The 27,721-nt window shown below is 44.6% G+C and overlaps 2 protein-coding genes across 2 annotated transcripts in view; one reads left to right on the top strand and one right to left on the bottom strand.

The window, feature by feature from the left end:
- Positions 1–554, top strand: part of ARG2 (arginase 2) — a 36,112-nt gene extending 35,558 nt beyond the window's left edge. The window contains exon 8 of the mRNA XM_084629888.1: positions 161–554. Within this exon, the coding sequence (XP_084486014.1) occupies positions 161–366 (206 nt within the window). The 3' untranslated portion in view covers positions 367–554. The remainder of the gene's footprint in view (positions 1–160) is intronic.
- On the bottom strand, positions 483–27,642 carry VTI1B (vesicle transport through interaction with t-SNAREs 1B). The gene is made up of 6 exons (XM_084629891.1): positions 27,509–27,642; positions 19,710–19,768; positions 8,993–9,184; positions 5,054–5,227; positions 2,574–2,635; positions 483–885 (listed from the first exon to the last, which is right to left on the bottom strand). The coding sequence occupies exons 1-6, from the start codon at positions 27,621–27,623 to the stop codon at positions 789–791; spliced, it is 699 nt and encodes a 232-aa protein (XP_084486017.1). The 5' UTR covers positions 27,624–27,642; the 3' UTR covers positions 483–788.
- Positions 27,643–27,721: the final 79 nt, after the last annotated feature.

Below are 27,721 nucleotides of genomic sequence, written 5' to 3'. Positions count from 1 at the left end.
TAAAATGCAAGGTTGGGGATATGAGCCTTGAACTACTCAGTGACTAATAGAATTATAGTGTTGGCTCTGCCACAGCAGCTGTGTGAAACTACCCATCAAATAGCAGGAACAGAAGTCCAGCATCTTCCTGCCTTGGGGGTAATGTGTTTTGCCTTCTCAGGATTGCTTTCGGCTGTGGACCTGGTTGAAGTAAACCCATTGCTTGGAGCCTCTCAAGAGGAAGTGAATGCTACAGCCAGTCTTGCAGTAGATGTGCTAGCAACATGCTTTGGGCACACCAGAGAAGGAGCACATGCTGTTTTTGATGAACTCCCAACCCCCAATTCACCAGATGAATCAGACAGTGAAGAGCAAGTGAGGATTTAGGACCCCCACATGATGGAAGACGCTTCACATTGGGCATTCTGCTGAGGCACTTGAGTGGATAGATTATCAAACACTTGAAGTGTTTTACTTTGTTTTAAAAAGAGACTAGTTTTCCATTTGACCAATAACTACTGTTTTATTCATTTAGAAGTATGTAAATTTAGACAAGTAATAAAACAATTACCTTATTACTGTCTTGCCATTACTTCAGTCAGTCTTTGCATTTTTATAACCTGCATGTCTTTCTAGAGTCAGTACATAATTCAGTTGAACATGCTGCCAGAACCTGGCAGCTCAACCACAGGACTTTCAAATGGAGTAGACCTCTCATCCACTTCTTCTGGAGCTACTGCCATCTCGTTTCTCAGCTATGTCTATACATAATCCTTGACACAAAGGGGAACAATCTGGGCTGTGCAAGTTCAGCTCTTGCGGAAGAACTTGTAGTAGACCACACCTCCTAGGATGGCTAATTCTAGGATGATGATGACCGACAGCAGCAACTTGTTAGTCATAATTCTAGAAAGAGAAAAGGGAGTTTAGGATCATGCTGCTCATGGTAAGTGAAGACTTTTATTGGGTCTTGAGGAATATCCTCCTGTATATGCTCCATTCTTTATGTAAACACTCCAGCTGAGAACTAAAGTTACCAAAAGTTGATTGTCTTTAAATCTCATCACTAAGCTTAGTACTTCTGTTGTGGAGAATTCTCCACAATGTTCTCAAAACTAGGAAGAAGGGACAAAGCAGTGATTCCTACACTAAACAGCTTTCTAACAGTTCTCTGGGACTTCTTTACATTCTCCATTTCACTACTTGCAGTGGTGCTGCATTCTCCAACTTTTATTTCCACACTGTAAGATGGACAGGACTACCCCATTAAGTCCGTTATTTCTTAGGAGCATAAGCCACCACTACTCAGTGTATGGGCCTCTAACTTTCTAGTAAAATGAGTTGGCTCTTCAGAGGATACTATTGTACTCAGCCAAAATGGTCTTTAAAGATGTTTGGCCTTTAAAAGACCTCTAGAGGGGACTATTGACTTGTATAACAGGCCATAAAATTCCCCCACATAATTCCTTTTGAACTACAGCACACTCTCCCACCTCTGCATTCCCCAAAATGTTCATTTGTTACTATGGTTGCTAAAGATCATTCCACATACAGTTTACATAAATGACTAAAGCAGGTCATCAAGAACTCACAGCAAGCTGTAATGCAGTAGCAGGTTAAAAAGTTGTCTCATGGACAAAGAAAAAAACAAATCAGTAGGCTGTTTGAACCTCCACAAGCTTTGGTAAGTTAGTTGCCTAATTTCAACATGGAAGAAGGTTAATGGAGTGTACAGAGGACTCCTGTTCTAGAGCAGGACACTGGTGCTAACTGAAGATGAACAGCACAGACAAGATGCATTATTTAAGAAAAGAGGAACCACAACCTTAAGTGCAAGGTAACACTGTGAATTGACACTCAGGAATTAAGAATCTTGAGTATCAACTGATTGCTTCTGCATAGTGACCAGCCTTTTTAAGCTAACAATGTGTTAGCAAGGAATAGAACAGGGAGTATTCTATAAAATGCATAATACACCTTGCCCATGAATACAGTCATCAGCTTGTTACCTTGAAAAGGGTGTTGAAATCCAGAACAGAATAATAGAAATAGGGTAGGGAAGACTACAGTTAGTCTATACAATGACTAGAGTGCCACTTGAACTCTAGTCTAAACTATTCCAAAGGAAAGAAAAACAGGTAGTGAAATTAAGGCACCTTAATTTCCACTGCATTTAGCTGTGACTGAGTACCTTTCCCAGACCTGAAAGAGCTCTTTATGGTGCTGAAGTTGGTCTAATGAAAGATATTACCTTGCCCACCTTGTCTCTCAATACCTGCTCACTGAGGAATATTAAAGAGACTGTAGCCCATTTATTTGGGCAAATTTCAGTTACTCTGTTTACCTAAAAGCCCCCATCTGTTCTGGTATTTTAAATTTCCTTTGCTGTGTGCTGTAGAACTGCTGCACTGTTATCAGAGGTGGCAGCAGCATTTGGGTACTGGGTGAGGCAATTCCTGCACAGTAAATAGTTTTCTGGTCATATCTTATTTTGAGATTTAGAAGAAAGGCATAATTGTCTGGGATTGGTCATTATTGGAGGCTAGCATTGCTTTAAAGTTTTAAAAGGTAAGTAAATTCGTCACACAACTCACCTTTTTGACATGGAACGCAGGATCTTACGGGTTTTGCTTAAGTTTTCACTTGTGTTCACTAACTACAAAGAAAAACATTAGATTTCACTTTTTCTGAAGGGAAATAAAAGGCACAGAGCCAAACCTTATACTCTGACCCACAGTGTGCCAGCAGTTAGTTGAGGGCACAATGAATTAAGCAAACAAAAGATCTGGGTTCAAGAAGGACCCTAGTAAGAAACAAGCAAAACAAATTAGGGTTATGCATTTTAAAAGCTGTCACATTATAAACAACTCAGGTGCAAACCTGAGACTCAGAACGTGGTCACTGCAGCTTTCAATATAAAATTTGGTCAGCCCTGCTCCAGAAGTTCAAGGAGATGGGTTGTGAGGGAAATTAGGCCAGTTGTCCTTATTGAATGAGTCAAACCAGTGGTTGTTTCACCACACCCCTGACAGACAGGTGTTAGTGTAAAGGAAAAAAACCCCACACACCCCTGACTGACATAAGGTTCACAGACAAAAGTGCCAGTGTGGACAGCACTATGTTGGCAGGAGAGCATCTCCTGCCGCTCATTGGAGGTGGTTTAATTATGCCTGCAGGCAAGCTCTCTTCCACCAGCTGCTAGAAGGTCCATGAGGTAGACATAGCCTCAGAGCACCTTTAGAAGTGCATGCCACTTGCCCTCCATTTACATTCACAAGCACCCTTGGTAAATGGATCTGTTTATGCCCAGGCTTTCAAACCCACACTCATTGCAGCAAGTGCTTTCACAGAAATCAGATTGTGCAGATCATAAAGCAAACAATAAGCTGGTTCCAGCCTGATGCCAACACTAGTATGTTTTTGCATGAGTGGAATTCACTCATTTCACATAAACACAACACTATGACTCCTGTTAGATCCTATGTGAAAAGGGATTTGTGATGGCAGATCTGTACCATTCTGCCTGCCAAGAGTCACCACTTTTGGCACCTTTTTTATACAGTTGCAAATATCTCCTGCTCACAGCTCTGGGAGAATCCATTTAAAAAACAAACAGTTCTAGACTTCATCTCTTTGTTAAGGGAGCATATACAAAAAGAAGGTGAGCTTGTATTGATTACTATTTCAGTAGAGGGAACAGCATACAGAAAGCACACTATAAATGCATAACTCCTTGAACAAGTTTAACAGGATGGTATATCCAAAGGACTGCATTAACTCTTAGCTTCAGAAGAAAGTAGCTTTGACAGATGCAATGTTTCGGAAACAGAATATTCGGGTTATTGGATCAGCTTTATAAAATACTGTACATCTTTATGGGCTGGCTAGTGATTGTATTCCTGGATGAACGGATGGTTCCTGCAGGAACAATAGTTAGAGGGGAGTGATGACTGTAAATTCCCAATGCTGAAGCAATACAGGTAACAAGACTTTTAAAGTTTTGCCTCCCAGGGAAATAGCCTATGCTGGTTTGACCTGATTCAAGAGGCCTGCTGACAGAACTATACAGACAGCCCTACTCTGGGAGAGGGAGTCACTCACATTAAATCCAAGATCGGATATGAAACTGGGATGATGGGTAAATGTACACTTTGAGCTAAAGGTGTGATTCCCAGGTTGAAGACCTTTGATTAAGCTATCATGCTAAAAATAGAATGCTGGATTCTATTCTTTCTTGTACATCAATATATTAGTTTACCAAGTTTCCGTTACTCATGTGCAAATCTACTGAGGGCAACAGGATTGTAGAAATGCAGCCAAAGGTCTAATGAATCTTCATTACTGGTGATACTACTCGGAAATAACCAAAGCTCAACTGTGCACAGGCTTAGTTTGCAGAACTAGAGGTAAGAAAACATCTTCACTTGTTAAGTGAGCAAATTTGATACAGAGATCCAGGACACAATAACTAGATCAGAGTGAAACTGCACTTTGACAATGCTTCACTCAAAAAAAGAAAGGCTTCAGTGGTTACAGCCTAACTTTTAGGTCAAGTTTACATAGTTTAAAACCACTATTAATAGTTTACATTATTAGTTGTTGGGCTAGTTCCTGCCTTAGCCCCAGGGAGCTGGAAGAGACCTATTGGGTAATCTAGCCCATTTCATCCACATATAAACTCAGGTTAAAAACTGATTTAGCCTCTTCCATTTACTTCACACTGTCAGGGTGATAAAATGACTAAAGTTTAAACAGGATCCAGGCACTAGCATAGGACTCAAAGCCAAACGGAAATGAACTGAAATTCCACTTCACAGTGTATTCCTGGGGGCAAAGTGCTCTTTATGGTGGAAGTTTATGGACTGCTAGGCTGAACAAATGGAGGCAATTTTTTTATTTGTCACCAATCTACAGTCCTCCACTCTAACTGCTCCTTCTTTCCAGATGTCCATATCGCAGCTTTCATACCCAGGAAGTAAACATCTGATGGAAGCACCCAGATCTCCATAGAGGCTACCGTTCCCAATAGGCTAATGCCAGGCTATGTTACAATGCCCACAGCTTTTACACTCACTCTGCTTTTGGTGCGTTCCAATTGCTCTCGCTGGTCCCCAAGTTCCTCGATTATCTCGGTACCTATCTGATCAGTCTCTGCAGCGATCCGATGTGAACGGTCAATGCTCTGAGTGGCTCGGTTCAGGCTGTCTGTCCCCTGGAGAAGCAACCCCCTCTGCAACTGCAGATGAGTCTAAAAAATAGGTTGTACTGTTTAGCTGTTAAACATGGGAGCAAAACCATACTGGCTGCTGATGCACTCTAGAATTGAGATGCATTGCTTTATATAGACCATGTGCCTATAAACAGCGACAAGGTCCTTTTAGGTTAACAGAAGCAGACAAATCAAGTTTGGAAGTATATAGTACGTTAACTCTGTATTACATAGTATTAGCCCTTACTATGGATGAGAGATTTATCTGCAACATTTCTAGAGAATAGGGAGGAAGCCAGAGTTAAACAAACTACTGTAAGAGGAGGAAGAAAGAGGACACTCACTCTCACTACAAAGTTATAAGAGCCAAAAAAAGATTAAAGACAGATTTCCTTGTTTACATCCTTAAGAGCCACAACCATAAAATGCAAGCCAGTCACTGCTAGAGGCTGAAATACGGAGCAAGAGATGCTGTTCCATATTTAGGTTCATTTGATTTTCCCACCTTAAACTCAATTGTGCCCCACTCCCTCAAAATCCACAGCACAGGATGGCCTCAAAAATCAGTAGACTGGGACTGGAGCAGAGAATTCAGGACTCTTCTTCTGTATCTGTTGTAATATAGGCTTGTTGCATATTACCACAAAACTAGAAAGTTATGAAGAAATCTATCTCCAGTAAATGCAAAAACTGGGACTAACAGTACTCCAGCAGAGATTTAGTCCAGGATAGCAAACGTATTCTCTTTAGAAAACCTCTTTTGGAAACAAGAAATAACCTAGGATTTCCTGTGCCTTATCATTTGCATGATTTTAGGGACAAATATCTACAGCTTGTTTTTTCTTGGCTTCCTAGAGTAGTTAAACAGAAAGAAGCCTGGCGTAGTTCTCACACACACGTCCCAAAACTACATTCAAAATAGTGTTAAAAAGGTTCATCTTAAACCTAGCAAAGACATGAAAAAGGAGTCAACTGAAAGGTTAGTCTTAGGGCTACAGATGCTACATGGGAAAGGTTTTAAAACATTCTGGTTAGAAATAAATGTGTCACATTTTCCTTCCTTTAATCTCACTTCCCTCTACCATTAGGGGATACTTACTTAAAAATAGGATCTTTGTTTTTATCTGCTCCTTTTATCCCTACCTTAAGTCATTCCTTTATCTACAGCATTCACAATTGGTTGCTGTGGAGATTTTTTTTGAGGTCACACAATCAGAGGATTATATGAGAAGCAGCAGCAGCAGATGGAATGCCTAGGCCATCAAGATCCTCTTTTCGTGCAAATAAGTAGCCCAAGTCACAGGATGAGATGTATACCTTCAAATCAGCAGCACTGCTATGGGTAACCGCATGGCCCCACAGTATGCCAACATTTTTATGGCTGACTTAGAAAAACGCTTCCTCAGCTCTCGTCCCATAATGCCCCTACTCTACTTGCGCTATATTGATGACATCATCATCTGGACCCATGGAAAAGAAGCCCTTGAGGAATTCCACCAGGATTTCAACAATTTTCATTTCACCATCAACCTCAGCCTGGACCAGTCCACAAAAGAGATCCACTTCCTGGACACTACAGTGCTAATAAGCGATGGTCACATAACCACCCCCCTATACCGGAAACCTACTGACCACTATGCCTACCTACATGCCTCCAGCTTTCATCCAGAGCACACCACACGATCCATTGTAGAACTTGGCTTAGACGATACAACCGCATTTACTCCAACCCCTCAGACAGAGACAAACACCTACAAGAACTACAATACCCATCTGCTGAAGTGAAGAAACAGCATGACAGAGCCAGAAGAGTACCCAGAAGTCACCTACTACAGGACAGGCCCAACAAAGAAAATAACAGAACGCCACTAGCCATCACCTTCAGCCCCCAACTAAAACCTCTCCAGCGCATCATCAAGGATCTACAACCTATCCTGAAGGATGACCCATCACTCTCACAGATCTTGGGAGACAGGCCAGTCCTTGCTTACAGACAGCCCCTCAACCTGAAGCAAATAACCACACAACAGAACCACTAACCCAGGAACCTATCCTTGCAACAAAGCCTGTTGCCAACTCTGTCCACATATGTATTCAGGGGACACCATCATAGGGCCTAATCACATCAGCCACACTATCAGAGGCTCGTTCACCTGTACATCTACCAATTGATATATGCCATCATGTGCCAGCAATGCCCCTTACCATGTACATTGGCCAAACTGGACAGTCTCTACGTAAAAGAATAAATGGACACAAGCAGACGTCAAGAATTATAACATTCAAAAACCAGTCGGAGAACACTTCAATCTCTTTGGTCACTCGATTACAGACCTAAAAGTTGCAATTCTTCAACAAAAAAACTTCAAATACAGACTCCAACGAGAGACTGCTGAATTGGAATTAATTTGCAAACTGGATACAATTAACTTAGGCTTGAATAAAGACTGGGAGTGGATGTGTCATTACACAAAGTAAAACTACTTCCCCATGTTTATCCCCCCACCCCCACTGTTCCTCAGAGGTTCTTGTCAACTGCTGGAAATGGCCCACCTTGATCATCACTACAAAAGGTTCCCCCCGCCCCGCTCTCCTGCTGGTAATAGCTCACCTTAAGTGATCACTCTCCTTACAGTGTGTATGGAAACATCCATTGTTTCATGTTCTCTGTGTATATAAATCTCCCCACTGTATTTTCCACTGAATGCATCCAATGAAGTGAGCTGTAGCTCATGAAAGCTTATGCTCAAATAAATTTGTTAGTCTCTAAGGTACCACAAGTCCTCCTTTTCTTTTTGCGGACACAGACTAACACGGCTGCCACTCTGAAACCTGTCAGGATGAGAGAGGCTCACTGACCTTGGATCAGAACTGGCCCTCAGAATAGAACATTTTCCTAAATTTTGAAAAAGTCTTTAATCTACCATCCTGTACTAAGCTATTTGTAAGGGAGGCAATAAATGCCTCATGCTGCAATATCCAGACAAATCAAGGATAGCACCTCAGTCTTCAAAGTTTTCTGGCTTCTGTAGTTTTAGATCTGGTGAAAGGTATACCGAAGACTAAAATAATCCAGCCACAGGACAGGTGCAGGATGGACAGCACCACAAACTTCCCACACAGATCAATGTGCCTCAGAGCTTTAAGACTGGAGGTGATTTCAGTCTCTACAGTTCACTCATACTTTGAGTTAACTGTCTACAGTACAATAAAACAAAACTAAAATCTGGTACTTAAAAGTTTTGAGTGGCCAGATCAATATGCTACTTAAATAGATGGCTTCTTACATGTACCTGAATTATTTAACTGAATTTTAAAGATAGCTTTACCATTGATGCTACACGGTGCATTTAAATATATCTACTTCACTCACCTTTGACAGTGAAATGAAATTGGTCGTTTAATTTTTTTCCTGCACTACTACATTTGTGTTTTCTGTGCTGTAAGGAATGTTTAAATAAAGTATTTAAGTAGGTTTAATGAAAATCTATTTTTAGGTTTTTAAAAATAGATTGAGCCAAATGCTATTTGAGCATCTCTTAAAAAGCAAGTTTGTTATTTTGAGTTTATTCTTTCATTCTTACCAAGTTGACACATGTTTTTTTAAAAGAGCTCCAGGTACAATTTTCCTCTCATGAGAAATACTCCCTATTATGCAGAGTAGGTTTACAGCCAAGTTACATGAGCTCAGAAACTAAGGAGGGCAAGACAGAAACATTAACTAGCAGAGCTAGCTACAACTGAATTCACTTTGTATCACAATCAAGAGTTTTAAAATATAGTTAATATTTATTTGACACTCACACTCTGCTCATTTTCCATGGAATAGATTCCGTATTTTGTGTCCCCCCGACTTCCAAGACCCAACCCCAAATCTGTGCTTTTAATCTCTCTCTGGAACATGGCAAGGTCTCTCTTGTAGGTCCGGATTCTGTTCATCATTTGGTTGCGGAAGGACACTGGGGCATATTTCAGTTCTTCTTCCATCTCCCGCAGCTTTGAAGAGAAAAAGTTATAAAAATTACCACATTCATTCTACTAATATAGAGGGGGTATTCAAACTATGCCCAACCCAAAGATGTACTCTCAACTTGACAGGAGTCAAAGGAATGAACCTATTTTGTGAGGGAGGACATTGTAGCTGCCCTCATCTATTACAGAGGCATAGCACAGGTCTACAGGTCCCAGCAGCTGCTTGGCTCAAGATGAAGTACTGCATACCAGGCCAGAAGTCTCCACAAGTCACACCTTCACATAAACGTATGGGACAACAAGATTACATGATTCCACAGGCTTCATTTTGTCCAATCCACAGCACAGGGTTCATATGGTGTTAAACAGTCTTCCCTCAAAAAAGAGTCCAAAAGTTAACAAGGTAAGTCCCAACAGTATCATAGAGAGCGTTCTCTGAATTAAGATTTCAAGTTTACGATTTCATTTCTTGAAGTGAAAATATTGAACAAGTCATACTTGTCAGTATCATGTCATCAGTACCTTCCATAATATGATTTGTATAGTTACTCACCATCCCAATAAGAACAAGAGAATACTAAGACACTGGTATACATGTGGACTCTGGTACAAGACATGGATTGGGGAATGCTTCAGTGAAAGAGACTAAAGCCAAAATTATAAAATTGATTTTCTATATAACATTTTGATAGTTGTACTTTGTCCTTTTTCACATTCTTTAAACAGTTTTAGGTTGGTGTCAACTTTCCAATCACATCTGCACAAGTGGACAGGCCATCAACCAAACTTCCAGATCTGAACACTGAGCAGTTCAGTACATCTCTAAATAGGACATGTGACTAAAGCTGGGTGAATAACTGATTTTTCAGTTTGCTGGCAGTTCCGAAAAGTTTTAAAAAGGGGGGGGGGGCACCCCACATGGAGGGTTCAACCACAAATTCAGGAATGTTGGTCAAATCAAAAAAAGTCAACAAAAATTTCATTTCTGGTCAAATGAAATGCTTCATTAAAAAAAAAAGTCCAGCTCTATTTTAAGAGAAGTGGGAGCATGCAGATGTATGGATCTCTACACCAATAATCCTTTGATGGATCAGGAAAGAATGGCAATTACTACAGATTCATAGTTTAAGGCCAGAAAGGACCATTAGATCATCTCGTCTGACCTCATGTCTATTGCATGCCATTTCACCCAGTTACCCCATATTGAGCCCAATAACTTGTGTCTGGCTGTTCCGGGCCAAGGTGTTCGAAGCACTGCAGGCCGACAGAGGTACTATGAGAAAATGAGACCCACACGCAGCTAAGCAGCGAGTTATTGGCTTTATTGAAGGTTAGTGACACACCCGCAAAGGGGACTCCAAGCTTTGCTGTCACGGAGGCGGAGAACCCAGCACACTGGAGCTTTGCCTGGGACGGAATCCGACGAAGGGGCAACCAGCGAGCCATAATAAGCAGTACACAGAAACAGCTCATTAATATATAATTAGGTACTTCCCTAAAGGGGCTTTCTGCTACCTGGCAACAGGCCATTCAAGGCAGACAAAACCGGCCTAAAACCGGTTGAAGTTGGTTCCCCATGTCCTACAGTGACTGGGTGGCCTCGAGAAAGCGGAAGTTCCCTAGCTAGGCCATAAAAGTCTTCCGCAGTCTCTTACACTGGCTAAAGCATATTGTCCAGAAAATCCTCCAGTCTTGATATGAAGATATCAAGAGATGACGAAGCCACCACTTACTCTAGTAGCTTGATTTTCAAATCTATTGTGTCATGTTTCAGAGATTCAACAAACGTGATTCTTAAAAACTACAAAAGCCCAAATGATACATCACCACAAAATTTACAGGGTCAAAAAAAAAAACATCTGGATTGTCCTGTGATGGACAATGGACATTAAAGCTAATGTAAATGAAATACGCAATCCATATATCTAGTACAGCAAGCTATTGTACCTGTGTAATTGACCACCATGTCAGCAAAACTAGATGGTGCAGTAAGTGGAGTTTAAAACATGTATGTGTTCCCATGAGAAGAACCACGGAAGAGTTCTGGGACATACATGAATTCTCAAAGAAATAAAGTTTTTAAAAGGTAACCATTACATAATTATGGAGCAGAAGAAATTTTAAGCCTTTATTGTTACAGCTTTAAAAAAAAAAAAGGACATTTTTGTGTTGCTTTACATCTTCTGTTGCCCCAATAATCCTGCATCGCAATGTTCTTCTTTGCAGGGTTCTCATATTCACACTTACGGGTATTGCGCCACCTGGTGCTACCTAATGATAGAATCTCCTCCAAGCAGTACCCATTAGAGCGCACATGCACCCTCTTCTACCCCTCCCCGAGCATAGCCAAATGTTCTGAGGGCGAGGCTATATAAGGAGCACAGCACCCTCTACTACTTCAGTTCCTTCCAACTATTGTGCCAGACAAAAGTGAACCACTCCAATCCATCTTGGATCCACGGCCAGATAACTACATCAAGAATTAAGTGTAGTTTTTAGTATAGTAATAAATGTTGATAGTTTAGTATAGTTGGTGAGATTCAGTTCCCTGTAATAGCTGAACCAAAGAAAAAGAAAAAGCCAAGGTTTAAGAGGTGTGCTTTGTGCCCAGCTGTCTTCCTGGAGATGGTGTGATACTCCCTGGAGTACCCAGGCTTGTAAGGCACCTCACTACTACCTCCCCTTAGAGCTGGGGTTTTCACAACAAAACTTTTGGTGACCACAACCTGAGGCCACCAACTCTTGCTTGGGGCCATTCTGACAAATTTTCCTAAAATACTTAACTTTAGGAAAAACAAATAAATATGCACACATGCACATTTCCGAATCATTGTCATTTATGTTTTTTGGGTTTGTTTTTTTTTGTAGACTCAATAATAAAAATGTACAGTTGTATTTTGGTGCACCTGACCCCTGTTGCCTCCCCCATCGCCTCTAGCCCCTGTCACCTTCCCCAGCCCCCACCTAACCCCTGACTCCCCATCACCCCCTCTGGGACCCACTGCTTCTGCCTCCCTCCCCCCATTGCCCAAGATCTCTTCAGCAGTATCGCACCCCAGGCTCACCCTGCTCCTCGCCTCGACCATGGTGTCTAGTCAGACCGGTCCAGCTGAAGCCCAGACCTGGAGCGGGCGGGAGAGGGGCTGAAGACTGGAGCCCCGCCACCCCAGGGGGCAGGAGCCAAGAGCCTGTGGCCCCACAGCTGAAGCTGGGGGCAAGGGACTGAAGTACCAAGCCTGTTGCTAGAGCCCCAAGGCTGAAGGGGGGGGTTAAGCCCACCCACTTAGCCCCATTGCTTTGTCCCCTCCCCTATCTCTGCCCAGGAGGCAGTCATGACCGCAGGAAAAACCCCTGGTGGCAGCATGTGAACACATGGCCACATTTGAGAAACACTGCCTTAGAGCAAAGCAGTCTTGTCTGTGTTTGCCGTGGATCAGCTCCCTGAAATCAAGAGCTCTGGCAGTACAAGCACTACCTTCCAGGTCTCCACAGTCTTTGCTCTCTCTCTGTAGGTAGTAATGGGTATATACCAACCCACCCCAACTCCCACAAGTTCTTAGAGCACTCCCTGCCCCTTCCGCACTGCACACTCAGTTACCAGGTTCTGTTACCAAACAGTACACATCAGCTTGTAAGTTTCAACCCAGGACAAGCACCTCACTTAACAACCTTATTCTTGTTTTAATTAAATATACCTAAGTGCTGTGATGTTATCAAAGATTCAAGTAATAGTAAGAAAGAATATTGGAAACAAATGTTTCCATACAAAACACAATCATAACATGCTTTCTAGAGACTAAACTTAACTAACAGGTTAACCTCCTGTATAAAGAAGTTTATTTCAACCAAAATCCTCTACGGTATTTTCAACCAAGGCTGGCCGAGACCCCACTTTCACGAATGCAGACAAGTCATCCATTTACTTAGTCCTAGGTGCAGGATATCCAAGAGTTTTCTTTGCCTTCTAGAACTATATCCAAAGTTCGTTATCTTTCCCCACAGACAGGATAATTCCCTGTAGCTTGTTTATGTCTGTGCAGTCCTTTCCTGTTTACTTCACATCTCTTTGTTAAGATCTGACTTCCGATGTAAATGGTCATCCTTTGTATTAGTTCACAAAGCTTAATTTACATCCTGAAAGACATACATGTATCTTGCCTCCCATCTGGGAGAAAGTCTAAGGCAGGTCACCTTTTGGTGACCTGCTTTTACTTTACATGCTTAAGAACATAACTTTCTGGAACAGATACATAACTCCTTGCACAGTACATGCACATACATTTCAGTGACACTGATGACTAGTGACACTGGCTTTCATTTGAAACCTCACACAAGGCACTTTGGTGAACTAGAATCTACATGCCAGAATTCGGAGACTCCTGTAACCCCTGTGCATCCTTCTTTTAGCTGACACTAAGATGTTCTTGGGTCACAGGTGGATGACCATATTAGGTATCTGAAGGGTCTGTGGGGGGGAAGGCTGCTCTCCTCCTGGATATTCTATTTGCCAGGCTTTCATGCCCAGAGTGCATAAAATGAGGCAGAATAGACTACAGCTTTTGCTGGTAAACCTTCTGGTTCCAGATCAGAAATCTAACAAACCAGGTTCAGCTCCTCCAGCAACCCTAAACTGTGTACAGGTTCCAGGAGGTTGGGATCAGCTCCGGATTTATTAAAGCCATCAAGACTTTGAAGGCACTCTTGGTGGGAAGAGGTCAGCTGCCTTCCAAGGAACCTAGAGCCACATCAGCAGCTACGGCTATATTAGTTCCAAAAAGGAAGACAAGGGAGAAGACAGCCATTCTTAGTGGTGCCAGATCCCATGCATCACACCTACTGGAGCAGTCCAAGTCTGACATAGGTTTAAGGGTTGGAACCACAGAAGCCAAAGTCGACTCCAGTTTGGACTTTGAAGATCAGAGGTGGCCGGGGCGGGGGGAGAGGATCTGAGTATTTCTCTGGATCAAGTACTCTCCACATTGGTGGGACTGGCTCCTGCCTCTGCTCCTGTTCCAGGACTGCCCTTGGATCCAAAGACAATTTTTTTTTTTTTGTGGTGGCTGATGTGCATCTTCCCCATTTGGAGCATTCCACAAAATCCAAGTTATGGATATTGGCAAATAGGCTTTACAAGTTCTGCAGTCGGATTCCTCTTCTCATTTAAAGAAAAGGAGAGAGATTATTAGTGTCTCTTCAAATCAATCCATACCTCCTCCTAAGAGTTCTACTGGGTCTCCAAACAGATTTTTCTCATCTTTTATTCCTCACCATCCTCTAGGTCCATTGTTGTCTCCTAAAAGGTCCATAGCGGATCCGAGGTCTGATTCTCATTTAGAGAGAGTAGAATTGCACAAAGCCTTGGAAACAAGCAGGGAGAACTGGAGGTCCTGGTGATGTCAAGGAATTATGACGTGATTGGAATAACAGAGACTTGGTGGGATAACTCACATGACTGGAGTACTGTCATGGATGATTATAAACTGTTCAGGAAGGACAGGCAGGGCAGAAAACGTGGGGAAGTAGCACTGTATGTAAGGGAGCAGTATGACTGCTCAGAGCTCCGGTACGAAACTGCAGAAAAACCTGAGTGTCTCTGGATTAAGTTTAGAAGTGTGAGCAACAAGAGTGACATAATGGTGGGAGTCTGCTATAGACCACCAGACCGGGGGATGAGGCTTTCTTCCGGCAGCTCGCGGAAGCTACTAGATCGCACGCCCTGGTTCTCATGGGTGACTAATTTTCCTGATATCTGCTGGGAGAGCAATACAGCGGTGCATAGACAATCCAGGAAGTTTTTGGAAAGCGTAGGGGACAATTTCCTGGTGCAAGTGCTAGAGGAGCCAACTGGGGGGGGAGGGGGGGGGGGCTTTTCTTGACCTGCTGCTCACAAACCGGGAAGAATTAGTAGGGGAAGCAAAAGTGGATGGGAATCTGGGAGGCAGTGACCATGAGTTGGTTGAGTTCAGGATCCTGACACAGGGAAGAAAGGTAAGCAGCAGGATACGGACCCCGGACTTCAGGAAAGCAGACTGACTCCCTCAGGGAACGGATGGATAGGATCCCCTGGGGGACTAACATAAAGGGGAAAGGAGTCCAGGAGAGCTGGCTGTATTTCAAGGAATCCCTGTTGAGGTTACAGGGACAAACCATCCCGATGTGTCGAAAGAATAGTAAATATGGCAGGCGACCAGCTTGGCTTAATGGTGAAATCCTAGCGGATCTTAAACATAAAAAAGAAGCTTACAAGAAGTGGAAGGTTGGACATATGACCAGGGAAGAGTATGACCAATATATTGCTTGGGCATGTAGGAATGAAATCAGGAGGGCCAAATCGCATCTGGAGCTGCAGCTAGCGAGAGATGTTAAGAGTAACAAGAGAGGTTTCTTCAGGTATGTTGGCAACAAGAAGAAAGCCAAGGAAAGTGTGGGCCCCTTAATGAATGAGGGAGGCAACCTAGTGACAGAGGATGTGGAAAAAGCTAATGTACTCAATGCTTTTTTTGCCTCTGTCTTCACTAACAAGGTCAGCTCCCAGACTGCTGCGGTGGGCATCACAATATGGGGAATAGATGGCCAGCCCTCTGTGGAGAAAGAGGTGGTTAGGGACTATTTAGAAAAGCTGGACATGCACAAGTCCATGGGGCCGGACGAGTTGCATCCGAGAGTGCTAAAGGAACTGGCGGCTGTGATTGCAGAGCCATTGGCCATTATCTTTGAAAACTCGTGGCGATCGGGGGAAGTCCTGGAAGATTGGAAAAAGGCTAATGTAGTGCCCATCTTTTAAAAAAGAGAAGGAGGAGGATCCTGGGAACTACAGGCCAGTCAGCCTCACTTCAGTCCCCGGAAAAATCATGGAGCAGGTCCTCAAAGAATCAATCCTGAAGCACTTACATGAGAGGAAAGTGATCAGGAACAGTCAGCATGGATTCACCAAGGGAAGGTCATGCCTGACTAATCTAATTGCCTTCTATGATGAGATTACTGGTTCTGTGGATGAAGGGAAAGCAGTGGATGTATTGTTTCTTGACTTTAGCAAAGTTTTTGACACAGTCTCCCACAGTATTCTTATCAGCAAGTTAAAGAAGTACGGGCTGGATGAATGTAGAAAGTTGGCTAGATTGTCGGGCTCAATGGGTAGTGATCAATGGCTCCATGTCTAGTTGGCAGCCGGTGTCAAGTGGAGTGCCCCGGGGGTCAGTCCTGGGGCCAGTTTTGTTCAATATCTTCATAAATGATCTGGAGAATGGTGTGGATTGCACCCTCAGCAAATTTGTGGATGATACTAAACTGGGAGGAGTGGTAGATACGCTGGAGGGCAGGGATAGGATACAGAGGGACCTAGACAAATTGGAGGATTGGGCTAAAAGAAATCTGATGAGCTTCAATAAGGATAAGTGCAGGGTCCTGCACTTAGGACGGAAGAACCCAATGCACAGCTACAGACTAGGGACCGAATGGCTAGGCAGCAGTTCTGCGGAAAAGGACCTAGGGGTGACAGTGGACGAGAAGCTGGATATGAGTCAGCAGTGTGCCCTTGTTGCCAAGAAGGCCAATGGCATTTTGGGATGTATAAGTAGGGGCATAGCGAGCAGATCAAGGGACGTGATCGTCCCCCTCTATTCGACATTGGTGAGGCCTCATCTGGAGTACTGTGTCCAGTTTTGGGCCCCACACTACAAGAAGGATGTGGATAAATTGGAGAGAGTCCAGCGAAGGGCAACAAAAATGATTAGGGGTCTGGAACACATGACTTATGAGGAGAGGCTGAGGGAACTGGAATTGTTTAGCCTGCAGAAGAGAAGAATGAGGGGGGATTTGATAGCTACTTTCAACTACCTGAGAGGTGGTTCCAGAGAGGATGGTTCTAGACTATTCTCAGTGGTAGAAGAGGACAGGACAAGGAGTAATGGTCTCAAGTTGCAGTGAGGTAGGTTTAGGTTGGATATTCGGAAAAACTTTTTCACTAGGAGGGTGGTGAAACACTGGAATGCGTTGCCTAGGGAGGTGGTGGAATCTCCTTCCTTAGAAGTTTTTAAGGTCAGGCTTGACAAAGCCCTGGCTGGGATGATTTAATTGGAGATTGGTCCTGCTTTTGAGCAGGGGGTTGGACTAGATGACCTCCTGAGGTCCCTTCCAACCCTGATATTTCTATTATTTTAATTAAAAGGAGTACTTGTGGCACCTTAGCGTCTAACAAATTTATTAGAGAAGTAAGCTGTAGCTCACAAAAGCTTATGCATCTCAGAGTTCAGCCACCAGGTTTGCCGTGACATTATCGGGGATACTGTTCCTGACGGCTTGTAGTCCATCTTTGTGTGGAATGTTGGTGTAAAGGGCTTCTACATCCATAGTGGCTAGGATGGTGTTTTCAGGAAGATCACCGATGGATTGTAGTTTCCTCAGGAAGTCAGTGGTGTCTCGAAGATAGCTGGGAGCGCTGGTAGTGTAGGGCCTGAGTAGGGAGTCTACATAGCCAGACAATCCTGCTGTCAGGGTGCCAATGCCTAAGATGATTCGGCGTCCAGGATTTCCAGGTTTATGGATCTTGGGTAGCAGATAGAATACCCCTGGTCAGGGTTCTAGAGGTGTGTCTGCGTGGATTTGTTCTTGTACTTTTTCAGGGAGTTTCTTGAGCAGATGGTGTAGTTTCTTTTGGTAACCCTCAGTGGGATCAGAGGGCAATGGCTTGTAGAAAGTGGTGTTGGAGAGCTGTCTAGCAGCCTCTTGTTCATATTCAGACCTATTCATGACGACACCACCTCCTTTGTCATCCTTTTTGATTATGATGTCAGAGTTGTTTCCGAGGCTGTGGATGGCATTGTATTCTGCACGGTTGAGGTTATGGGGCAAGTGATGTTGCTTTTCCACAATTTCAGCCCGTGCACGTCAGCGGAAACAATCTATGTAGAAGACCAGTCTGTTGGTGAGTCCACCCAGAATCCTCCTTTTTGTAGGGTTGGTAAGAAGGTCTCTGTGGGTTAATATGTTGTTCAGAGAGGAATATTTCCAACACATGTTTCCCCTTGTTTATTTCCCCTCCTACTGTTCTTGTAAAGTCTGGAAATGGCCCACCTTGATCATCACTACAAAAGGTTCCCACCGCCCCGCTCTCCTGCTGGCAATAGGTCACCTTTCCTGGTCATTCTTGTTACAGTCTGAATGGTTAACACCCATTGTTTCATGTTCTCTGTGTATATAAAATCTACCCACTGTATTTTCCATTGTATGCATCCGATAAAGTGAGCTGTAGCTCACGAAAGCTTATGCTCCAACAAATTTATTAGTCTCTAAGGTGCCACAAGTACTCCTTTTCTTTTTACGGATACAGACTAACACAGCTGCTACTCTGAAACCTTGAAGAATTAAGAGGCTTGGTTTATTCATTCCTTCTCAGCCTGGGTTTCCTCACTCGTTTGCTTCTCTTATGGGTATGTTTCCAGATCCCAGCTACTGGAGGGACTGGCAGTCCTGGGTTCCACCACAGGAATACTTCAATCATCTTTCTTATGAACAGACAGGTAATGTCTCATCTGATAAAGGTTTGATATCTGGACAACCCTTGGACCGGATTCCACCACATCCGCCTGCAAATCAAACAGTTGTGCCTGACACACTTTCCGACTTCAGCCACTCCTCAGGGTCCTCTGTCTCTTCAGGCAGTACAGCGCTGGTCTGCTCAGCTGCTGATCCACGGTCCCACAGAAGGCTCTGCTCCCTAGGAGAGATGTATACCTCCTTCCCTGATGCAGCCCAAACTGAGCAGGGCCCTCCCTTTATACTTCCTGCCCTGTCCCGTTACTTCTGGTGAAGTGGGTCCAGGGGGAGGATAGTGGTCCCTCACTCAAGTTGGAGGGAGACCACTCCACCTCACCACACTCCAAGGCCAGCAACAACAACAAAAAACACACACATTAAGAGAACCGCTGGGCTAGGCTTCAGAAACGCTCAGGGCAGGCATAGAAAGGGGCACACACACGTTCTAACAAGCACTACTTGGAGAGGGTTCTACCGTTGGGTGCCATGAGCCAGCACAAAACCCGTAAGTGTGAAAATACAGAGTCATCTTGATTTTTACTGCTCTGCCCATTATAGGTTTCTGGCAGAACAGGATTAGAATGCTCAGCATCCATAACGTTGACAATCGCACAAACCAAGGAAGAAGAGGGGATTAGACTGCCATGTTCAAATGATTCTAGGACACAGAACTGCAACAGAAGAGAGCGTAAAGCAGGAATTCGCTACTTATCTCTTGGAGTTCCCCCTACAAGACGAAGAATCCTAAGGATTCTGATTGCATGCTGCTTTGCTTGGTAATTGTGAGGTGGCATTTGAGTTTAGTGCTAGTGAAAACTGCATGCTTGAGTCTTGGAGAATGGAACCATGTTTATCTAAAAAAGTAGAGGATGTGCACTCCGCACTAACCCCATCACGATTGAAGCACAAGGACCTGAATAAGTCATTTCTAAGGAGAAAGGGAAATAAAAGTGTATGGCTGATGTCCCATTTGGGTTTCTCCTCCCCAGTGTCACAATTCCAGCCACATCCTTACCGTTTCATTTGCCTCCTGTTGTTTCTCATCAAATTCTCGTATTAGTTTCTTCTTCTCTTCTGGAAAAGAAATGGAACCACATCAAATATGCTACAAGGAAATTAAAACAGATCTCAAGCCACCATAGGATGGGAACATCACACAGAAGACTGAGTTAACAGGAAGAAGCTGACTAACAGGACACCAGGCCAAAGTTCAGCTTAAAATGGGGACCACCAGAAAATTCTTATAAAGGGCCAGAGAACTTAAAACCCACCACATCGTGATCAAGAAATGAACACACAAAGCAACACAGGCCGCTAGCTTTGGAAGACCAAAATATTGCTGATTTCTGAGACTCAACAAAACTCCATTCCCAGGACTATGCTGAAAAAGGTGCTTAACTCAGGAAAGTCATAAAGACCTATGTTGGTATGCCTTTCAAACAATTGCTTATCTTGTGGTATTTAAAGTTCTGTAAGTTGAGCAGAAGTTAACCCCAATGTCCTGGCTGAATTCTGCACCACTACATATGCAAATTCATGTCCTGCGCAGATTTCTTTGCTTCCCCACCAAAAAATGACTGACAGGAAAGCAAAGGGAAGCTACAAGAGCAGACACGCACCACTACCTAGCAGCACAGGTACCATTTTTCAGGCACCCACAGCAGCTAGCGGACAAGTAAATCACCATGGGGCTGGGGACACCCCAGCCAGTGGCTCCTACCCTGAGTTGGGATCAGCTGCTAGTTGGGATCAGCTGGGACTAGCAGCTAGAGAGGATGGGACTTTTTCTTCACCCGCAAGGAGTGTCAGACCCAACCCTAGAAACCTCCCCCAGCTGCAGGAAACTCAGCATCCTCCCCTGCTTTCTGTCCCCATCACTCCTCAGCTGTGGGGGGAGGGGTCACTCTATGAGGAGCTGCTCTCCCATCCACCCAACCCCTGTGCATCCAGACTTCCCATACCTAGACACCCCTGCCACACCTCACCCAGTACATCCAGAACCTCCTTAGCTCTCCATACCTGAACCCCACCACACTGAACCTCAACCCCTGCATCTGGAGCCCCCACCCTGGCACCACCCTGAGCCCCCACATCCAGACCGCCACACTGCTGACCGCCAATTAGCTGCACCCATACCCCCACCTCACCAAGACCCCACCTGCTGAGACCTCCACAATGAGCCTCAACAACCTTTATCTGGAAGCCCCTGCAAAGTCCCATTGCCTCTGCACCTGTAACCCCCCCCACCCCACAAGCCTCTGTGCAACCAGATCCCCCCCATACCTAGACCGCCCACTGAGCTGCCTGCACCCAGACTGTCCCACACAGAATCCCCTCACCTGGATTTCCCCCACACTGACCCCTTCCACACTTGGATCCTGCCTGGTTGAGCCTATCTGCCCCACTCCTGGTGCACCTGGCGCAGAGTGGCATGGCCCTAGGGTGTTCTTGGGGCAGGCCCAGACCTTGTTCTGTGTCAGGGTCAGGTGCAGCCCCACTGCAGAGTCTGTGTCCTGAGGGTGTGGGGTGGGAGGGCTGCAGGGTGATCTTCCACCTTCATGCAGCCACTGGCCTGTGCTCCCTACTGCCATTCTGGAGCCTCTGCATTTATTTATTGACAAATAAAGCATGCAGAAAACTTGCAGAATTTTAAAGTATTGTGTGGAGAATTTTTAGTTTTTTGGTGCAGAATGCCCTCAGAAGTAAAATTCCATTTACGTAGTTTCATTCTATCTTCCCCCTGCAGTTTCTACTGGATACAGCATCCTTCTCTTGCTTTGTTGGACAGCTACTGTCTTCAGCAGTAGGTGAAGAAATTCATGTATCTATAGGTTTCAGAGTAGCAGCTGTGTTAGTCTGTATCCGCAAAAAGAAAAGGAGGACTTGTGGCACCTTAGAGACTAAAGTTTATTTGAGCATAAGCTTTCGTGAGCTACAAATGAAGTGAGCTGTAGCTCACAAAAGCTTATGCTCAAATAAATTTGTTAGTCTCTAAGGTGACTCAAGTCCTCCTTTTCTTTTTATGTATCCATAGGTAATCTAGAATCCTTTCAGTAAGGGATACTGTCAAGAACTCAGATAATACTGAAATAATGCCTGAATGGACATCTCCCTTAGCTAAGCTGATTATCCATGTCACCCCAATGAGCTATGTATGTTTCAGTTTTAATGTGAAGTGCCCACTTGCTACTGAGTCCCTGTAATGAGCGTCTGGGCTTTTGAAGGCAATGTGTTGTGTTTTGTTTTTAAAAAGAGCCTGAACAGATACATATAGCATTTGCTAGATGCTTCTACCTGCAGAGCCTATTGCACCCTCATACTGCAAAGATAATTTGGAATGGTATTGTGTAAGCAGAATTCTAAACAAACATCTAATCCCTTGATGCTACAAGAAAGCAATAGTGCAGGAGTTCTCAAACTGGGGGTTGGGGACCCCTCAGGAGTTCACGAATTATTATATGGGGAGCCACAAGCTGTCAGCCTCCACCCCAAACCCCGCTTTGCCTCCAGCATTTAGAATGGTGTTAAATATACAAAAAAAGTGTTTTAATTTATGAGGGGGAAATCGCACTCAGAGGCTTGTTATGTGAAAGGAGTCACCAGTACAAAAGCTTGCAATAGTGTATGTTTTTTATAAGCTTGCAGAAAGCTTGAGAAGGCCACAGAACTGGTTTAGAGCATTGTAAAGGGAAAGGGCAGTCATGTTTGGAAGAATTCTGATAAAAGAATTATTATTCATCTCTCCTAGAAGCCAGTGCAAGTTTGTCCTGACTTCAAACAAAATCAACTTAAGAAAAAAAAAAAAAAGAAAAAAACCCACAGGTTAACATGACAAAACTCATCTACTCCAACTGCAGTATTATGAAGAGACTACAGTCTCTCCATAGTTCCAATAGCAACAAGAGCTCTATTACAAGGTCAAATTTTCTGTTATGAAATCCTGCAACTCTGGTCCCCTAAAGAAGCCAAACTCCACCAAACTCTCAGTTGGTAGAAGTTTGAGAAAATATCGAAGTCTTTAAAATAGCTCCTTTTATTTTTGTAACTTGTCTGACTTCCGTTTCCCTTTCAGCCCAAAGTGAAATTACACCACAGTATTTTAATTGTAAGTAGCTTTGACACTGGCTCAAGTTGTCAGCTAACAAGGAAAAGTTATGTTCTCAAATAATACAAAAAGGCAGTTACTCTAATCACTGTATGGACCATAACACTAGCTGTCAGTGCTAACATAATAGACTCCTCACTGCAGTAATAAGTGAATAAGAAGTTGCATCAAATGTATACTTTCTATTCATGAGGGAATTCTGCACCAAAAATTAAAAATTCTGCATCAAAAGATTTTTTTTTAAAAATCTGCAAAATTATGAATATTTTGTCAAAACACAATGTAATCACACCAGTTTCAATTATTTTGGTAACTTATTTCAAAATTCCTGTCAGCAAGGATATCTAACAAACAAGATTCAGGAAATTTTAACAAATAGATTCCTTACTAGGCATATTAATACAGAACTCTGAGTAATAATTCATTTAAACTACAATACAGAAACATATTTCCCACACCCCTCAGAAGCAGTGAAAAGGCTTGGGGAAGTCAGGGGTAATGGAGGAGCTGAAGAGGAGGGAAGTAATTGCTGGGAAGAAGCCTGGGAGTGAACATGGAGAGTTGTTGGGTGTGAGTAAGATGTATGGAACAGGGTTGGGGTTTTGGTTTTTTTTTTTTGGAGCGGGGATTGTTAGGGAGCCTCCCGCACGCAGACCCTGGCTGACCCTTAGCCTCTCATATTCAGGCACATCTGCCCCTGTCCCCATGTGGTCCTCCACCACCGCCTCTGCCATCCTCATGTGGGCCTGCACCCCCACTGAGCCACCCCCTCCCCATCCCCTTGTGGCCCTCCCTCAGCCAGAGTGTTTCTGGAACAGTGCAGCTCAGAAAAATATAACTATGGAATTTTCAGTGGTGCTGCTGTTCCTCCAAAGTGATGCAAGAAACTGTCCAAAGTACTTCAGAAAATTTCAACCCGCTTAAATAACCAGATTTCCACTTTTTGGATGATGCATTTGATCAGGGATTGAATATTAATATACCTCATTATACTCATTCCAAAACCCTTTTCAAAGCTTGGAGAATCACTGCACACACACACACAGAAATGCAGTCATGTCACGAATGGAAAACGGTCCCAGTTTAACACTGCAAAAATAATACCACAAAACAGCATAAGACAAGACGTAGAGAATACTTTAGCAAACTGAAAGTATGGAGTTAATAGCCAAATTGAATACAGACTGGACTTTGGGGGTTAAAATTTCTATTACTGAAAGAAGTGTTGTTACATTGTTAATGACCATGAGTAGTTAGGATCTGGGTTTCATAATCCTCATAAAAAGTATCTTTAGATATTCAACTCAGTATTTAATGAGGAGCCTAAACAAACAACCTGTAGCTTTTTAGAAGGTTGAAGGTCTCTGTACAAGGTACAGAGAATCACAATAATTAATCCTGACGGTCACACGACTAACAAATACCATAGAACAAGGACTATTTGCCCTTTTTACTCTTCTAGCAGAGAAAAGAAGTAATTGAGGTAATTTTGTGTCAGGCTTCTCCAAAGTAAGGTAGTTTCCTGATTGTGAAGAGGTTCACTCATATTGCTAACAATCCCCTTCTTCCAATATAACCAGAATTCACCAGATGAATTCAAGGGCCACCATCAACTTTTAGAGCAGTGGTTCTCAAACTTTTGTACTGGTGACCCCTTTCACATACCAAGTCTCTGAGTGCAACTCCCCTTATAAATGAAAAACACTTTTAAATATATTTAATACCATTAAAAATGCTGGAGGCAAAGCAGGGTTTGGGGTAGAGGCTGACAGCTCATGACCCCCCATGTAATAACCTCACAACCCCCTGAGGGGTCTCAACCCTCAGTTTGAGAACCTCTGTTTTAGAGAAATAATTCCATTATAAAATGTTTACCTACTTATCAGTATCTGCTACATTGAACATTACTAAAACTGAAAAATTTGAGGAAGCTATTTTTCCAGTATTACTTTCTACATTTGACAACATTACACATACACCTCTACCCCTAACGTGGTCCTCAGGAGACAAAAAAATCTCACCATGTTTAGGTAAGACTGCGTTATATCAAACTTGCTTTGGTCTCCCCGTTCCTTGTTCCCTGACCGCCCCCTCCAGAAACCCCCATCCCTAATCACCCCCAGGACCCCACCCCTTACCTAACCCCCCTACTCCCTGTCCCCTGACTGCTCCGACCCCTATCCACACCCCTCACCCCCTGACAGGCACTCACCGGCGGGAAGCGGAGCAACATGCCACAGCCCACTCTACTCTGCTACCTGCCAGCCGCAGTGCTCCACTTTCCCCAACTTCCCCACACTCACCAGCGGTGGGAAGGACGTCCCCCGCACTCACCTGCAGCGGGAAGTGGAGCAATGCAGCCCCAGTCTGCTTCGCTTTCCTTGCCCCGGCCCCACTCACCTGCGGCAGGAAGCAGAGCGCCATGGCTAGGAACTGGCGGAGTGGAGCGGGTGAGAGAGAGTGTAGGGGGGGATCCCTTCCCCCAAGCAACATGGCTGGGGCCAGGGAAGCAGAGCAGGCTGCTCCCAGTCCCCCGCTAATCCCCTGGGCCACTCTGGGACTGTGGGGCCCCCAAGTGCCCCCCCACAGCTCCTGCCTCTCAGACTCTGTGGGAGAGAGCCCCTGACACCCCCGAGACCCTCTGCCCTTTATCCAAGCCCTCGGCCCCAGCACCCTTGACATGCTGCTCAGAGCAGCGTGTTGGAGCTTTACCATGTTGTATGCAAACCTGCATTATATCAGGTCGCGTTATATGGTAGTAAAACAGCTTCATCAAGTGGGTTATATCCCACCAAAGCTTATCCCCAAATTTGTTAGTCTAAGGTTCCACGAGGACTCCTCATTGTTTTTATGGATACAGACTAACATGGCTACCCCTCTGAAACCCATTACACATAGTGCTTCACTTTAGAAATCTCCCACATAATCTAGAAATCTCCCACAGCAACAGAGAAGAGAAAATCATTTAAAAATAGGAAAAACACGGCAATAAAACTACAAAAATTGACAGGAAGACTCAGATAGCTATATTATTAATTCATTTGTCTAGATTTCCACCTAACAATCTTTTGGGCAAGATTCCAACATTTCAGAAGGGAAATGCAATTCATGCAGTAGACCTGCATTAAATGAACAAGAAAACTTTCTCCACACAAGAGTGCAGCTCTGCAGCCCCATAGAGCAACACTGCCTCTCCTGTTTGTGCTAAGATTGATGCCAAATGCCCAAAGCATACATATACTTACACAAATTTAAGTAATTCCAGTGATGTCAGTGGGATTGTCCAAAGGCAAAAATAACGCATAAGTGTTTACAGGCTTGGGATCTTAGTTAACCCAAAAGTAGGCATGCTCAAGGGTGAAGCTACAAAACTGGCAATAACTAACCAGTAACATATAGCAAAGCAGAACTACTGAAAACCAACACCCCAGAGTGTGCCCTCCAAGACAGCAAAGCCACCAGCAGCTGCTCCAGAGGAGAAGAGAACAGGAGAATTAGCTCAAAGAGAGCAAGCAGTATATCAGACCTCTGCAGACATCCACACACTACCTCTCTACATAGCTTTTTAAAAGACTCTTGGGAATGTAGTGCTAGTGACTGGTTCTGGCCTCACAATTTCAGAGATGGAAGATCATGTAATACATATTCTATGGATAAATAAAGGACAGTCCAATCTTCTGCTCACTGCCCTATTAGCATGCCTCATGCATTTAGCTGAGATCATCTTAAGGGTCAGACTTCTATTTACATGTCCCACATAGTTCTTGGTCTCTTCCAAGGTTGCTAATAAGACTGGGCCAATTAGTTCTGGCTAGTTGGAAAACTCTGTATTCCACTATCAATCCCCTGAGCTACCCAGCCCACAGCATTATCCCATCTGCTTCACAAAGTGAGAGGGTTTCTGTTCTGGAAGTTGAACAGCTCTGTCCCTGGAACCTACTGGATTTTCGAGCTGATTTGACACTTGTTACTTGCATCAACCAGAAATACAAATTCTCAAGAACAGCTCTGCTCCTCTGTAAGCTACAAACTGACAAGCGCAAGTGTGGTGACTCTGTAAGGCTACATTGCTTGCTACGGAAGGCCAGCACGAGGACTGGGAAAGACCGAACACGGACGAGAGGGTTGAAGAGAGGAGATTTTGATGCGGATCTAGCCAAGGGACGAGCCTTCTCCACACACAGTTCAAGCTTTGGGCACTGCGGGATGCCAGCCGGTCCTGGCGCGGGGTGGGGTCGGGTCAGGCACAAGCCAGGCGCACCTGCCTGCCGTTTGCTTCTGCAAGCTTCCGCCCCCCCCCCCCCCGCGCCTTCCCTGCCATTCCGGGGAGGCCCAATAGCGGCATTAGGAATTTGGAAATCGCTCCCCTGACTGCCCCAAGCAGCGGGGCGCGGGGGCGAGCCGCGTCCCGCTGGCCAGGCCCCGCTCTGCGCTCTTCACGGTCCCTTGCGACAGCGCTTGTAGCGCCTCTTCAGCCAAGGAGCCTGCCGTTTCGGAGGCGGCCCCGGAGGCTGGAGAAATCTGCCCCCAAACCTAAATCTGCAGTTCCCGCGCCCGCCAGCTCCGGGGGATCCCGACACCGCGCTGCGGGGAGACGCGCTACGCGCTCGCCACGGACCGGGCAGGAGACAGACGGGGTGGGGTGGGGGGCGAATTCCAGCTCCCCTCCCAACGTAATAACGGCCCCACGCTCGCCCCCGGCGCCTCACCAGCCGCGCTCCCCCGCAGTCTCTCCGGGACGCCCCGCAGCTCCGCCTGCAGCCCCCGGAAGATCTCGTGCAGCCGCTCGAAGTGCTCGGAGGAGCTGGAGCCCAGACCCGCCATGGCGGCAGCGGCAGCAGCCGCCGGCTCGCCTGTTACTAGGATCCCGGTCCCATCGCCTGCTCTTCACGGACACTTCCGGGCCGCAGGTCGGGGCTTCA

This window comes from Lepidochelys olivacea (genome assembly GCF_965140295.1).
Source record: "Lepidochelys olivacea isolate rLepOli2 genome assembly, chromosome: 6".
Classification (NCBI taxonomy): domain Eukaryota; kingdom Metazoa; phylum Chordata; order Testudines; family Cheloniidae; genus Lepidochelys; species Lepidochelys olivacea.
The sequence above is the reverse complement of the archived record's forward strand: the minus strand, read 5'-3'. Positions and strand labels throughout refer to the sequence as shown.

What these genes read in the sequence shown, in the direction of transcription:
- VTI1B (XM_084629891.1), bottom strand. Translation starts at nt 27,623, where the DNA reads ATGGCGGGTCTGGGCTCCAGCTCCTCCGAGCACTTCGAGCGGCTGCAC. An exon ending in ACTGCGGGGGAGCGCGGCTG is followed by an intron (nt 19,769 to 27,508) that starts GTGAGGCGCCGG and finishes TTTCTTTTCCAG; the next exon opens with AAGAGAAGAAGAAACTAATA. An exon ending in CCATGGAAAATGAGCAGAGT is followed by an intron (nt 5,228 to 8,992) that starts GTGAGTGTCAAA and finishes CCTATTTTTTAG; the next exon opens with ACTCATCTGCAGTTGCAGAG.